General features: G+C 40.1%; 1 protein-coding gene across 2 annotated transcripts; it reads right to left on the reverse strand.

Annotated features, from left to right (window-relative positions):
- Window positions 1-722: 722 nt before the first annotated feature.
- IKZF5 (IKAROS family zinc finger 5) lies at window positions 723-13,724 on the reverse strand. Of its 2 annotated transcripts, XM_082054854.1 has the most exons (6): window positions 13,640-13,724; window positions 12,187-12,252; window positions 11,193-11,287; window positions 10,684-10,847; window positions 10,213-10,395; window positions 723-4,898 (listed from the first exon to the last, which is right to left on the reverse strand). In XM_082054854.1, exons 4-6 carry the CDS (start codon window positions 10,814-10,816, stop codon window positions 3,955-3,957), a joined length of 1,260 nt encoding a protein of 419 aa, XP_081910980.1. In that variant the 5' UTR covers window positions 10,817-10,847; window positions 11,193-11,287; window positions 12,187-12,252; window positions 13,640-13,724; the 3' UTR covers window positions 723-3,954. The 2 variants fall into 2 exon arrangements, with proteins under 2 accessions (XP_081910980.1, XP_081910981.1); XM_082054855.1 differs by lacking the exon at window positions 12,187-12,252 and having other exon boundaries at window positions 13,640-13,654.
- Window positions 13,725-13,733: the final 9 nt, after the last annotated feature.

A 13,733-nucleotide genomic window follows, 5' to 3' on the forward strand; every position in this document is an offset into this window, starting at 1 on the left:
GCAGGGAATAGATCTCCTGCAGCAGAACATCCATTTGCTGTAGATTTTCAAAGAAGCTTAAAGTTATTACAAAACTTGCCAGTGAAGACCTCTAAATTACATTCCCTTCGTCAAAAAGAAACAAAAACCAAACAAGCAACCCTCCTAAACATTCTGGAACAAAACAAATAGCAACAGATCATTTTGCTATGAAACACCATTGGAACATATCTTCCAGCACAGAGTTTTATTTTAAAATGCCAATCAACACTTTATGTCAAAATCCTCCTCTTCTAAACATTTTATCTGTGAAAAAACTCAATTATTATTCCCTATTAGCTGCTTCATGGTTGGTTTAAGTATTAACCGAGATATTTATTAAGATCTTCAGCCCTAATATCTGCATGTTCATTGGAATATTCAGTCTCAAAGTAATGTCTGTATTAAGGGTACTATAAATAGTGCATGTTAAAAATATCAACAACTCTATGAAATAATAATTTACAATAAAAACAAAAAAACCCACAAAGTTAATGTTTTGCAACTACGGAACTTTGAGTCAAACTATGGAAAAATTTCAGCTCATTCCCAAACTTCCCTGTTAGTAGGAGTTCGTATGCTGATCACCACCTTATGATATAAGGATTTGGGTTTCTAAAAAGAAAATCAAAACCAAAAGTTAGTGCAGTGGAGCACATGGAGAACTCAATATGAAAAGTCCAAATGCAGGACTCGATCCCACAGTTCCTGACAAGGATCCCCCACTGACTCGGAGATCTGCTTGTGCAGGGGAGCTGTCGGGATCATACTCTAAAACAATCTTCCAGTACTAGTTCTGGTCTTTAAATTAAATAGTACGTACAAAATCATGAAAAAACAATGTGAAAATATACCTTCCAAACTTACTCAGCGGACAGAAGGAAATCAATATAGGCAGGGTACTGCTTGGCACAACTGAGCACACGGTATGAGGCTGAAAAATTAAGAATCCTGGTCTAGAGCAGTTATTTGGCAGGATCCACCCTGCACCTCTGGCTGTGGGATCGACATCAAAGGCAGAAGCCACCTAAGAACCCCCTGCAAACAGGAGCTTGCGCAAGGAAAGACGGAATATTTTTATCGCTGTTCAACAGTTCACAGATGTTCAAGCTAATTTTCTTTTCCTTAGGTACTTCCAAGCAGAAACAATGGTATTAAGTTAGCAGTATTAAAACACTTCTAAACAACAATTTGCAAGGTTTGAGGTTAGATTTTTTTATCAAGTTCTATTATTAATAACATACTTTCCCCCACAACAAAAGATTCCCTCCTGGATGAGGGAATCAATCAGATCACACAGGCTTTCCTCTTGCTACCAGCTGCCTCTATTAGCAACCTGACTATTCTATTTAAAATTTCATTCAGGGGCCTCATAGCTCAAAAATCATTGTTCTAAATTGCCAAATCATGAGCCATCACAAAAAGAAAAAAACATCTACGATGTTTACAGGCACTGCCAGTGAAAGTCTTAATGGATCAGAAACCACATGAATGGAACAGAAGGATGAAATCTCAAATATTTGTGCACTTGGAGTTAATCTCATCCCAAGTGGGAGAAAGGCTGGAGCCGCAAGCCAAAGAGAACTCGGCTGTTGCGATCGGCACATCATTCAGTGCTGGAAGGTGCTTCACAGAGCAGCACCAGGTCAGAGGCTTCCCTGGAGTTGTCAGAACCCAGGAATAGAAGTTTATGTCATCCAGCAAAAGGCAAGGAAAATGACCTCTACAAATTACTAATTGTAATGGTCTTCAACAGTAACATCTGTAGTTCTAATATTGTATTTTAGTCAGATGCAGATTTTAGAATGTCTCAATATGTGATCAAAAGAAAGTTATTGTTCCTACATTGTTCTTTGAGTAGAAGAACCATGTATGTTAATAAACCTGTACAGGAGAAGTAACTTCCAACTGGATTCCCATTCAGTCAAACTTTAGTCCTTAAAATACAGGACTCTCTATGTTTATGCACACAGAGTTGTGGTTTTGCTTATAAAATAACTTTTAAAGAGTGTCATTAGAAAAGTGGAAATTACATTCTGATTTACAAATCCACTGAAATGGATTTGGAACCAGGCATGAAACCAAAAACATTTTTGGGGAGTGATAGCATGTTATTCACCTTTACTACACTGGAAATACTTCAACAGCGTGTTTTTGACCTCGTTACTACAACACTATGTGAAACCAAGAATCCAGTTCCTTCAACTGGTTACTTAAGCACAGAAAATTCAACAATAGGTAGGTTAGGTAGACGGAAACATAATTGGTTCCCAATTTTCTAATTTATTGAAGTAAAAATTACTTCTAAATCTGAAATTCTCAGAAGGGTGTTATTTTCTGCATTGATCTTACAGTGAAGTCATTGTAAGTTTTTCCATTGGCTTTGGGAAGCTTTAGCTCCCGTAACAATAAAAATTTGAAAAAACCAAACATTTGCTATACGGATTCCAACCTCCAACCTGCAGAACGTTCATAAAATCTTCCTACATTTAACAAAACACATTTGCTGCCATATATTGCTGATAGTAGAAGGGGAAAACATAAGGAAACTTTAATTTGTCTAAAGTAAGACAAACTAAGGTGAAAGTGCATGTCTAAATATGAGAAAAGTAACAGTTCTTCACTTTTTTGAAACACTACAAATTCCTATGTAGCACATTAAAAGCTTTTATTAATTTTGCTAGGATGTTTTCTTGAGGTTTATATAAAGTGCCTGTCTGTTAACCTAGGTGCTTCTAAAGCAAGATGTACAGTATAAAAAACCAATAAACACGTGCAATGGACTTCATGTACATCTTTAGTTACCATTTGCCACCTACAAACATTAATCATGATGGCTTCAAATGCCTTTCCCATTATTTCCAGCGCAAAAAAAAAGACAAAAAAATCTAGGGCAGGTGACAAGACAAACTGAGCTGAATCTTACAATAAACTAGATGTTATAACTTTCAAACATCTGGGCAACTTCCCTGTTGTAACTGGGCCCAAGATAAAACTGAATAAATGATTTTTAATTTGTAAACTTTTTGTTTGTTTCTATTAGAACTTCTATCAGCAAGACAGAAATCTAACTGTGCAAATTTTAAATATCTGTACAAATTAGTTTAAGGCAGTTAAAACTTTCAGGGAATATATATTAGTTCTACAGACTCTTTATTATGCGTGTTTAAAGAATGACACGTAAAATTTTGGTAAGCGTAGTTTAAAATAAGGTGTAATATTTATTTTTGTTTTGTACTACTAGTAAATAACAGGCTTTTTAACTCTTTTTTCCTACCAGCATTTCATTCACAATAACCTGTTATCTGCTAGTTTTGTGATGAGTTTTAAAAATAAGTTAGGTTAGTGTTTGAGTCCTAGCATGAAGAGTTTAGAATACACTAAGCAAAAAGTTATTATTAACCTTCATTAGATTAAAGCAAATATTACATCAAATGAATTTGTATGTGAAAGTTGCTTCTATTTGTTTTTCTAGTTTGGAGTAGCTGAGTTTTTAAGGATAAGTGTGTATCCAAAGTAACCACGTGTCACTGCATTAACCTTTCCTATTTTATGGTTAATATATTGTGTCTTGCCTAGTAAATAGTCTGATAATTGCATCCTGTGTTTCAAGACACACACCCTGTTTCTATATTTGTAGAATGTTCGTTGAGATTAAGTGCAGGCAACTTAAATTTAGCAAAGAAAGCACGTAAATGCATTCCAATATTCCAATTCTTATAGCACTCTCTCAGCTTTTTTTGCAAAGCTACATATAAAATAACAACCACATCTTATACAAAATTTCCCTGGCAAGTTTTACGAAAACATAAATTTGCCTCTTTTGTTGAGTTGATTAATGTGAAGATTCCTTATGGGAACGTGCAAGCTTTTCTTCAGCAAGTACGAAAAATATACTGTAATATGTTAAAAAACTAAGTGAAAGCATGTTCTCAGTTAATGTTGACTATGTTGGCCTCTTGCAAAATGGCAAGCAAAGTCATACTTATTTTTACACTTACACCCACATATGTTGCACTGAAAAGGGTTTTCAAATCCATGACATCCCATGTGAATAGTATAAAGGATGTTGTCCGCAAAGTACATGTCACAGTGTTGGCAGTGATGCAGAAGCTGAGGGTCCTGAACGGGAAGGGTTGGAGCTGGAGTACTTGGCTGACTGTTACTGATGCTGGGAGTACTGGTGTGGGCGCTGCGGTCACTGCTGGGACCGGCCACGGGGCTGTAGTTCCTTTGATTGTGTGCGGGACGAGGCTCTGGGCTGGTTGGAGATGAATTCTGAGGAATATTTGCTGCCACAGCTGAAACGACCGCAGGCGCAGCAGGTTGCTGGATCATGAAAGGCTTTTCATCCTGACAGGAAACAACATCAGGAGAGGCTGGGTTTTGGTTTTCAGGTGGCAAACTGGATAATTGTCCGGCTAACGTGGAGAGCTGGTTTAAAGGATTATCTACCATGAGGTCTTGCGGATCTCTCGGCAACGCACTGCTCTGGGTTGGTTTTGTCATGCTCTCATACGCTTCAGTCTGGATATTTGGGATTTCGTGAGTGAAGTCATTAAGGTAGTCTGGTTTCTGAACCACCATGGAAGGTGGACTCAAATTAATTAATGCTCTTCTGCTGTACCCCAAATTGCTGGTCTTCTTCTGCAAAACCCCCCACATTTTCTTGCTGCTTAGGGAAGACCTTGAACCTTTAACAGGTACCATTTTATGTTTGCGCCTGCGGTGGTGAGATAAGTTACTCCTGTCACTGCAGCGAAAGGAACACAATTCACATTTGTACGGTTTTTCACCAGTATGCGACCGCATGTGAGCTTCCAGATGACGTTCGTAAGCTGATGCAAAGGGACACAAATGGCATCTGTGCGGCTTCTCGCCTGGAAAATTAAAATAGATTATACTGTGGCATCTCATAGAGTGCTTGAAAAAGGCTTTTCATGGAACAGAAAGTAGCTAACTCAGAGCTGCTGATCAAACAGTTCCCTTTCAGCTTCAGTCACTGCTAGTGGTGAGTTTGGTTGGGTATCTGGTAGAAGAGTGGACTAAATTTAGACAACTGCCTCACCCAAGTGACAGTAAGCATAAAAAAAAAAAATGTGACCAGAATTCGCATAACAGATAACCTGAGCAGGAATTGCAGCAATGATGCCAAGGACTGAATGCAGTAATGTTTACATGGTGCTCTGAACTGGATCCAAACTCTGCCTCACCTACAAAGCACAAAACCAGTTGACAACAGGAATGTCTGCACCAAAATGTAATAATTGTCCCAGCCCTGTCCCCTCCCAACTTCTCGTCTGCCCCCAGCCCACCCACTGGTGGGTGCTGTGAGCAGCAGCAAAGGCCTTGGCTCTGGGTAAGCCCCACTCAGCCATAACCAAAACATCCCTGGGTTATCAAAACTGTTCTCAGCACAAATCCAAAACACAGCCTCATGACTAGCTACTATGGAAAAAATTCACTCTATCCCAGTCAAAACCAGCAGACCATTTTGAGCATCCCAGTCTGGAATCAGAGCCTGGGATACTGAATACAAGGTTATTTTTTCCCTTCATCATTGGCTCTTCAAGAAGAAAGTGAGCCGTTTTTGTGCTACTTCTAAGTACTTTTTTTGCACCAGCTGCAACTATCACTTCTCCATAAGCACATTTATGTATTCAGATATATACATACATACACACATAAAGATCTGGAGATTTGGTACAAACAACAACGTAAAAAGACTGACAAATTCCCTGCATTCACAAAGAACTTGTCAACCTGAACGGACTTACTTCATTCTAAACTGGTTTAAGTATGCTGAGATACAGATTTGCATCCCATGTTGCATGACCTTAATACAGCACAGCTGGTAACTACTAATTATATTGCTGTCAGACTCAGCATGAAGTTAATTCTGCAGCAAGCTGCACTTAATAACAGTTGTGTGATCATGCCTGGGTCATAATTACTTTGGCAGATACTTGGCTGCACTTGCCTGCTAACCAGGATGTATTATCTGTTTACTTAGGTTGCTCTGAGGCTACTACTCAGCTATCACTTCCCTATTTTAAAGTTGATTCAGTCACTCTCAGCCTTCACAGTCCACGTAATTCATCTCTTGGCCCTTTACCACGCTTCTAAGCAAAACAACACTCAGGTCTTGGCTCTCCTTGGCCTCGAGTGAAAAAAAGACACAAGAAAAACAAACCAAAATATAAAAAGAAACCCTTCTTTGTTCCGGAGTCCCCTGTCTCTGCCCAAAGAAACAAAGCGGGGCTTTCCAAAGAGCTGTTACGGTAATGGCAAAATGGTGTTGCCATCAGGACACCATGCAGTGCGGTACTATAATTAAGGATGTTAAATATATTGTAAAAAGACACAGGCGAAATTATACAGGAAAACAAAAAGACCTCTGGCAGTCTGAGGTTCACATCTATATTACAAAACTGAACAGATTAATATCAGGAAATGAACTGTTATCACTGTACAGTTACTGGTATTTCATCAGGCATCAGACATGTTCGAACCAGTAATCCGGCTATAAAGCGTTCACTGTGTGAAGGCATGTCCAAATTTCTGAAGCTCTTTGATGGACAGCCGGCTGATATCCCCTGTATACTTCTCTCACTGCTAACCAGCTTTCTGGAACATAAATAATTCAGACTGCAAGATTCTGCAGTAGAGTTATGTGTGCCCTCAGTTTGGCTACCTTTTCCTAGCACCTTTGTGAAAGTTTATTTGATCAAATGAGTCATGTATATACACTCTGATGGGAATACCCACAGGAACACTGAAACAATAGTCATCCCACATATAAAGCTGGGTTCCTGTGGTATAATGCTAAAAATATATACTACAACCATAAGAAACAACTCCAAATGCTAGCCAAGGCACAAACCCAAAGTATTACACTTGTGTAGCTTATGGAATGTTTGCTTCTTGACAATGACCACTGGCTCAGAGATTTTTGAGGACATTTCCCAGCTTCCCAATTGTTGTTGGAATCTTTCTTGCTTTTTTTACATACTATGCTGCAACTATGCTCAAATGCTCATAATCTGCAGCAGGAATTTTTCTGCCAGCTCAAGCCACTTAGTGACCTCTACTCACTACAGTAGCGGCAGGGTAAGAAAGCATTCTGAAAACACAAAAGAACTGTTAACCTAAGATGTGAGAATAGACAAGATGCAGGCAACTTCCCAGGGTAAGAGAAGGAATGCTGACACTATCCCAATACCCCCATTTTGCTACTTAAGGAAGACTTGATTTTTTGCTCTCTGGTATGTCTAAAATTTATGACATTTGGTATTAAGTAACAACACGTTGTTTCAGTCATTCTGCTTGAGGAACCCCGAGCACGCCAAAGCCATCAAAAAATATCTCAAGAATCAGCAAACACATAATACCAACATCTTCTAGCAGCAAGTTAGGCTTCCCATCACAGCTCTAGCAGTCCATCTGCTCATGTTGACAATTAGCCAGAAATAACTGCAAGTTTTTAGATGGCAATAGGTATATGCTACTGAAAATACATGAAATTTTAAAACTGATGTGACTTCTGCAACTTTAAGTACCATTTAAAAGTCATCCTAAATTACGTAGTTCACTGTAGGACATCCGTAGCACTCTCTCCCACTACTTGACCATCATTCCACAAGCTCAGAAATGGCACTGCACAGAGTTAAGCTGTTAAAATATCTTGCGTTGTCCACATACCATAGGAGGCAAATGGTAGGCGAAGCTGTAACTGCTTGATGAAAAACTAGAGATAAAAGATGCTCCAAAACACACTGCTGCTCTGCAGATCTGCAGCAAGCCATGGCATTAACTCTGTGTCAAATGCAGGCAGCACAAGCCACAGTAAACCACTAAGCAAAATTTCCACTGGGAATCTGAAAACAGCAACAGCTACACACAGAGGCAGCTCGCGGTAGCACAAGAGAAGAATTTATAAGATCTTCAGGGTCTGAACCTTAGAACTCTTTGCTTTCTAGTTGGTTGCCATTTTCGACCCCATTACGCCTTGTCCAAACAAGCCAACACTGAGCTAACTTTCCCAAAATACATCTGGGAGTTACTGCGGAGAAGCGACGGTTCACAGCAAAGTGAGAATCTGACTAAAAATATCTGTACCCAAACAGAGCTACAATTACATCCCAGTTACAACAATGCGCTTCCTTCAAAGTGAGTCGCAGAATGCCACCTACCCAAGAGCACTGAAATGATACATTTAAAAGTTCGGGGACAGTCCACACCAGACTTGAAACCTGCAAAAACTTCCATTAGTTCGATTTTCCTTTTCTTCTTGCTATAGTTAACAGTCATGAGGTCTTCTGTATCGGTGTAACATACTCAGCAGGCAGCAAAGTCAGACTTCACAAGGACTTTTCATTTGGTTTCTCTCATTTGCCAAGAAATCCGAGCTACCTTCATGAACAGTTTAGAGTATTCTAACCTTATTGTGAGTTTTGCTTTTCAGCTTTATAAACCAAACAGAGGCAAATGCTCTTAAACAAGCCACAGTAAGTATTTTTTCTTTTCATTACTGTTATTAATCACTTATTTGGTGATATGCCTTCACATGTGAATATTCTACCAATAAGAAAACTTTACACTTCTTCTTATGTTTTGTACTTCCACATCTAGAACGTTGTACAAAACAGGAATATTTTCATAGCTGAACAACGGAGGAAGAAAAGCCCCTATTAATCTCCATGCAGCAGCATGTCACGGAGGCACCCCGAGGTTAGTTTAAGGGACAACAGCGTCCACAACAACTGTTATTAAACGGGTGAGAAACAGGGTTTTAGCACTCCAAAAGTAACTTGAATACAGGTTCAGATATCAGTTGAGAAAAATTATTAAGGGTCAGCAAATAATAATTCAGGAGGTCCACAGAGTGCACGCACGTGGCTTCACCCAAAACAATGTCAGAGCCACCCCTGAGTCCGGGAGGAGTCCACACTTCCCTGAACACGGTGTGGGATTATTTTAAAGGGATACACGTATTCATATTGAGTACGGAAAGTGTACACTCGCAATCTTGCGAGGGTACATGTATAATTCACTCGCAATCCTGTGAGGAAAAATACACGTGCAAATGTGCACAGAATATTACACGTATTTATGTGGAAGCACGGGAGGGAAATACACTTGCGATTGTGCGAGGAAATAATTTATGCACTTGCTCGTATTGAGCACGGAAAGTTACACGTGCTTATGTGGAAGCACGGGAGGAAAAATACACCCACGATTATGCGAGGATTAATTTTACACGAGCTCGTATTGAGCACGGAAAGTACGCGTGCAAATGTGCATGGAAAGTTACACGTGCTTAGTGGAAGCACGGGAGGAAAATACACCCGTGATTATGCGAGGATTAATTTTACACGTGCTCATACTGAGCACAGAAAGTACGCGTGCACATGTGCACGGAAAGTAGATACACTCGCAATCCTGTGAGGAGAAATTTTACTCACACACGTGGCAGCAAGGCAAGCGGAGTCTCCATCTCGGGGAGTGTGGCTCTCGGCAGCAGCATCTCGCTCGTTCTCCAAGAGACCCGTGACAATGGGCAGAGTCTCGACGAGAGTCCCGTTTTTTATTGGCTGATCAGATCTGACTGTGGGCATTCCAGAAGTTTCTCTGCACCCCCACCCTGGCTGTGGGTGCCCCTGAAGCCTCCAAACATCCCCCAGACAGGCCACGGGCACTCTCTTCTAACGGCCCTGGCCAGGGGCTCTGGGGCCAAACAAAAGAAGCTGTTGGCCTCAAACAGCAGAGAGAGAGAGAAGGAGATGTGTCTACTCCTTCCATGATGAAGGAGGGAGGGGGAGAGAGTGGGGTTTGCATCCTGCCACCCAGCATGAACCATTTTCACTTTTTTGATTAGTGAGGAAAAACTAAGAGGGCCTTTCAATTTACACTGACACTTTCATGCTACACTTCATTCCCATACATAGTTACTTCAAATTTAGCAGTCTCCAATAACAAATGTAAGTAGGAATTTGCATAATTTAAACAGGTACATGGCACACCTTTAAAAAAAAGTCCATTAAAAAAAAACAAAAACCAAAACCCAGTTCTAATTGTTGAGCAACTTTAATAACTATCACACTGCCTGAAGATGGTAACTCCTCACATAAAAAAATATAACATTAAGTTCATACCACCCCACCTCACAGCAAAGTACTGCAGAATATTTCATACCTGTATGGATTCTGATATGCTCGATGAGCCGTGCTGTTCCTTTGCTGGCATAGTTGCAGTATCGACATTTTAACTTTCCATCAAACGTCCTTTCAAACCCATCTACTAACATTCCTGAGTTTTCATCCAGTGAAACTTCAACAGAAGGATGATCCAGACCATTCTGATCACCTTCTGTCCCAGCTGTGAATAATACAACAGAGATTTCAGTCAAAAATCAGTGGGATGCTGCCTATCGTGCTGTGAGAATATGCCAAATATCTTCTGCTTCTGGATGTCCTCAGTCATTAAATACACAGAACTATAAGAACAAACCCTGATTAAAACAAAGGTACATACGCAACTTTCCTGATGTGAAGATGACTATCAGAAATGCTTCCGTACAATTACCATTGTTTGCATCATTATCTGCATGTGAACAGTGAAGGCAGTCTCTAAAAATAAAATTTGACAGCACCGAAATCAGCTTACCTCCCTGAAGAGTCTCTGCTTCCTTCTCTCCACTAACTGATCCAGAAATCATGTTTACATGCTGAGTCTGCTGCGTAAGATATTCCTGAAAATCTTTTACAAAGTCTAAAGGTTCTGGCTTCTTTTCACCCATATTCGCTCTTCACTTTTACAACCTCTTGTGCCTAGAAGGAAAATATTTTCACATCACAGCTGCCACTGAATTTGAATGCATTCATAGAAACAAGCTTGGTTTTTGGTGACGGTGGTTTGGTTTGGTTTTAGTGAAAGACTACTTTCATCATACAGTATTGTGACCTATAAAAAACCAATACACAAACTTGCAGCCATAAGACTATTAATTTTAGAACTTCTAATTAATTAAAGATCACTAAATACATATTACTGGGGAAATTGCTTTCAGCAACAGTAACGTAAGGACAACATCAAATTGGATAAAATGACATAATAATCAAAATCAACATGACACTGCTTGACTTGCCTCTTGTATTTTTTTACATGGATCGTACCTGAATTTTAGTTCCCCGCTACGTAGCAAACATGCTCCAAAACGTACTCCCAACTGGTCAGATAGAAAGCACAGAGCACAGCTTCTTCACTTTCCCTGGAAGGAAAAAACAAAAGGAAATGTAAACCAATTATTCTTCCCAAACTCCATAAGGTGTAAGAAAAAGATCTTGAAAAAATATATATGATAGAAAGACGGGCTCTAACACTCTATGGCTATAAGTTTTAATAAAGCAATTACTCTTTCAGCAAAACCTTTTCAAAGATTGCATGTACTCCTTTGTGTATCTCACCGAAAGACACTTCTATTTCACTGATCATTTGAGTAGTTTCTCTGGCAAACACGTGGCACCAAAAAATCCCAGAGTCAGTTATGGTGACTGTAATGATAGGAAACCAACTGAACGTTGCTGATCAGCAAAGATGGAAAGAAGCCTCACGGAAAGCAGTATTTCATAGTTCCCCCAAAATTTTTGTTTCCTGCCCTGCATAAAAATCTTAATCCAGTTGATTATTTTATACTGAAATAATAAAAATATTCAGTAGAAGTCACTGGTAATGCTCTTTTCTGGGACTGTAAATGACAAACCTCTACAGTCTCAATTTGCAATTATTTTGTGAAGATGGAATTTAGGATTCAGTTCGAAAGAGGGTAATGAGTCAGCCACATTATTATTTCTCCAGATTGTAATAAGTAATAATTTATAACATTATATTTTCAATAAGTATATTTTTGTTTTCTAATAGTCACTAAACAGAACATTAGGTGACCTATAAAAACCCAAGTCCTGAGTTCAAGACCACATTTAAACACATTTTCCTATATTTTCAAAGTTATTTCCAAGCATTAGTTCATTTCTGACATCCAAATGAGATCTTTTGAGGTCCCTTCCAATCCCAAACATACTGTGATACTGTGAAGTGTGCTCAACTACTGTCATTATTATCACCATTATGTTAGTTTTGAACATGTGGTTATTTGTCAATTTTGCCTACCCTCTTTCAGATGTCACCAGCCTTGTGTAGGCTTAAGTTAATTTGCGTTCCATATGTTGGTATCTCCTGCAATAACACAAAGGCATCAGGATATGGATTAAAGATATGAAAGAGAAAAACAGGATGAGGTCATGTAGAGTCTTGACCAGGTCAACTTTCACCAAATTATAATAAGAAGAAATAACAATTTAAAATTAAACCATTCTAAATGGTGAATGGTTCAACATAAAACCATGTTAAAAGTCCATGTTTTCACAGAATCCCTTTGTGTGAGGCACAAAAAATTATTTCATTACTTTTATAACTATATTTGATTTTAAAGAAAATCACTCAGCATTTTAAAAGTCTAACCGGGGAAAAGACATTATTTGGGGGATCAACTGCGTAAAACTTCCTTTCTCTACCTCATCAATTTAATTTGAAACGTCCTTTTTTTTTTCTTTTTTTTTAATGTCAATGTCGGTAAGTTGCCACAATTTGAGCACCACCTCAAACCTCTACATTTGCATGCACAAAAGAATCTTTTGTGATTTTATGTGTTATTTTTTTATAGATATACAGCCAGCAGTTCTCCTTTTCAGGGAAGAGTGATACAGACCACATGCTTGCTACATCACTACTGCAAACTACTAAATGCAATTTTTATTAGAAACCTGAGCACACCAGCTCCTGTTTCACGCACTCAAATGGGCTGATTACACCAGATGTTCCTTAAGTTCTAATTACACAGAATGTTTTCTGCACAGACAATGTATCTTCTCCAGCTTTAGACACCGATGGGTGGAATATTGGTTATTAATTTTCTACAAGGATACAAGTGCTGGATTTAACAGTAGTTACAGTGCTGGTGTGTATAAAGTTAAGAAGTGCCATAAGATGTGCGAGGATTAATATTTCGCCTAAAGAATTCCGCTAAAGAAAACAATTCAAGTAAAAGCAGTAGTTTAACAGACCCAGTAAGAACTCACACGGTAATTATAAGGGAATAAAATGATTATGCACGCCTTTTCAAGGAGAAAATAAAAAGGGAGGGGGGGGGATGGATCTCTCTGCCTCGGTCTCACCTTTTCCAGTGAAAATGACTTAAAATGAACACAAGGAAGGAGGAAGGATCCCAAAATGTACCCCAGCCCTCCCTGCTCTTTCTCAGGGAGTTCTGCGGGGGGAAGAGGCAGCGGCTGCCGGGCCGAGCCCCAGCACCTGTCACCTGCTCCGCCGCCCCCTTCCCGCGCAACGAGCGACCCCCGAATTTTCTCCGGCCCACACGTGGGCGCGAAGCGACACTCCCGCGGGATCACCCCCCGTCCCACCGCCCCTCACGTCAAAGGGAGGCCCCAGCGGGGACCCCGCGGCCGCCAGGCAGGGGGTGTCGCGGCTGCGGTTCCTCCCCCCGCCGGCCCAGGGGGGTGTGGGCCGCACTACCGCCGAGCCCCCTCACAGTGGGTTTACTCACCGCCGCCGCCCCTCACCGCCCGCCGCCAACGCCGCCATGTTTGTTGTGCCTCCCGCGGCCCGGCCCGGCCCACCGCAGTCTCGCGAGACCGCGC

This window comes from Streptopelia decaocto, assembly GCF_964273445.1.
Source record: "Streptopelia decaocto genome assembly, chromosome: 5".
Taxonomy (NCBI): Eukaryota; Metazoa; Chordata; class Aves; order Columbiformes; family Columbidae; genus Streptopelia; species Streptopelia decaocto.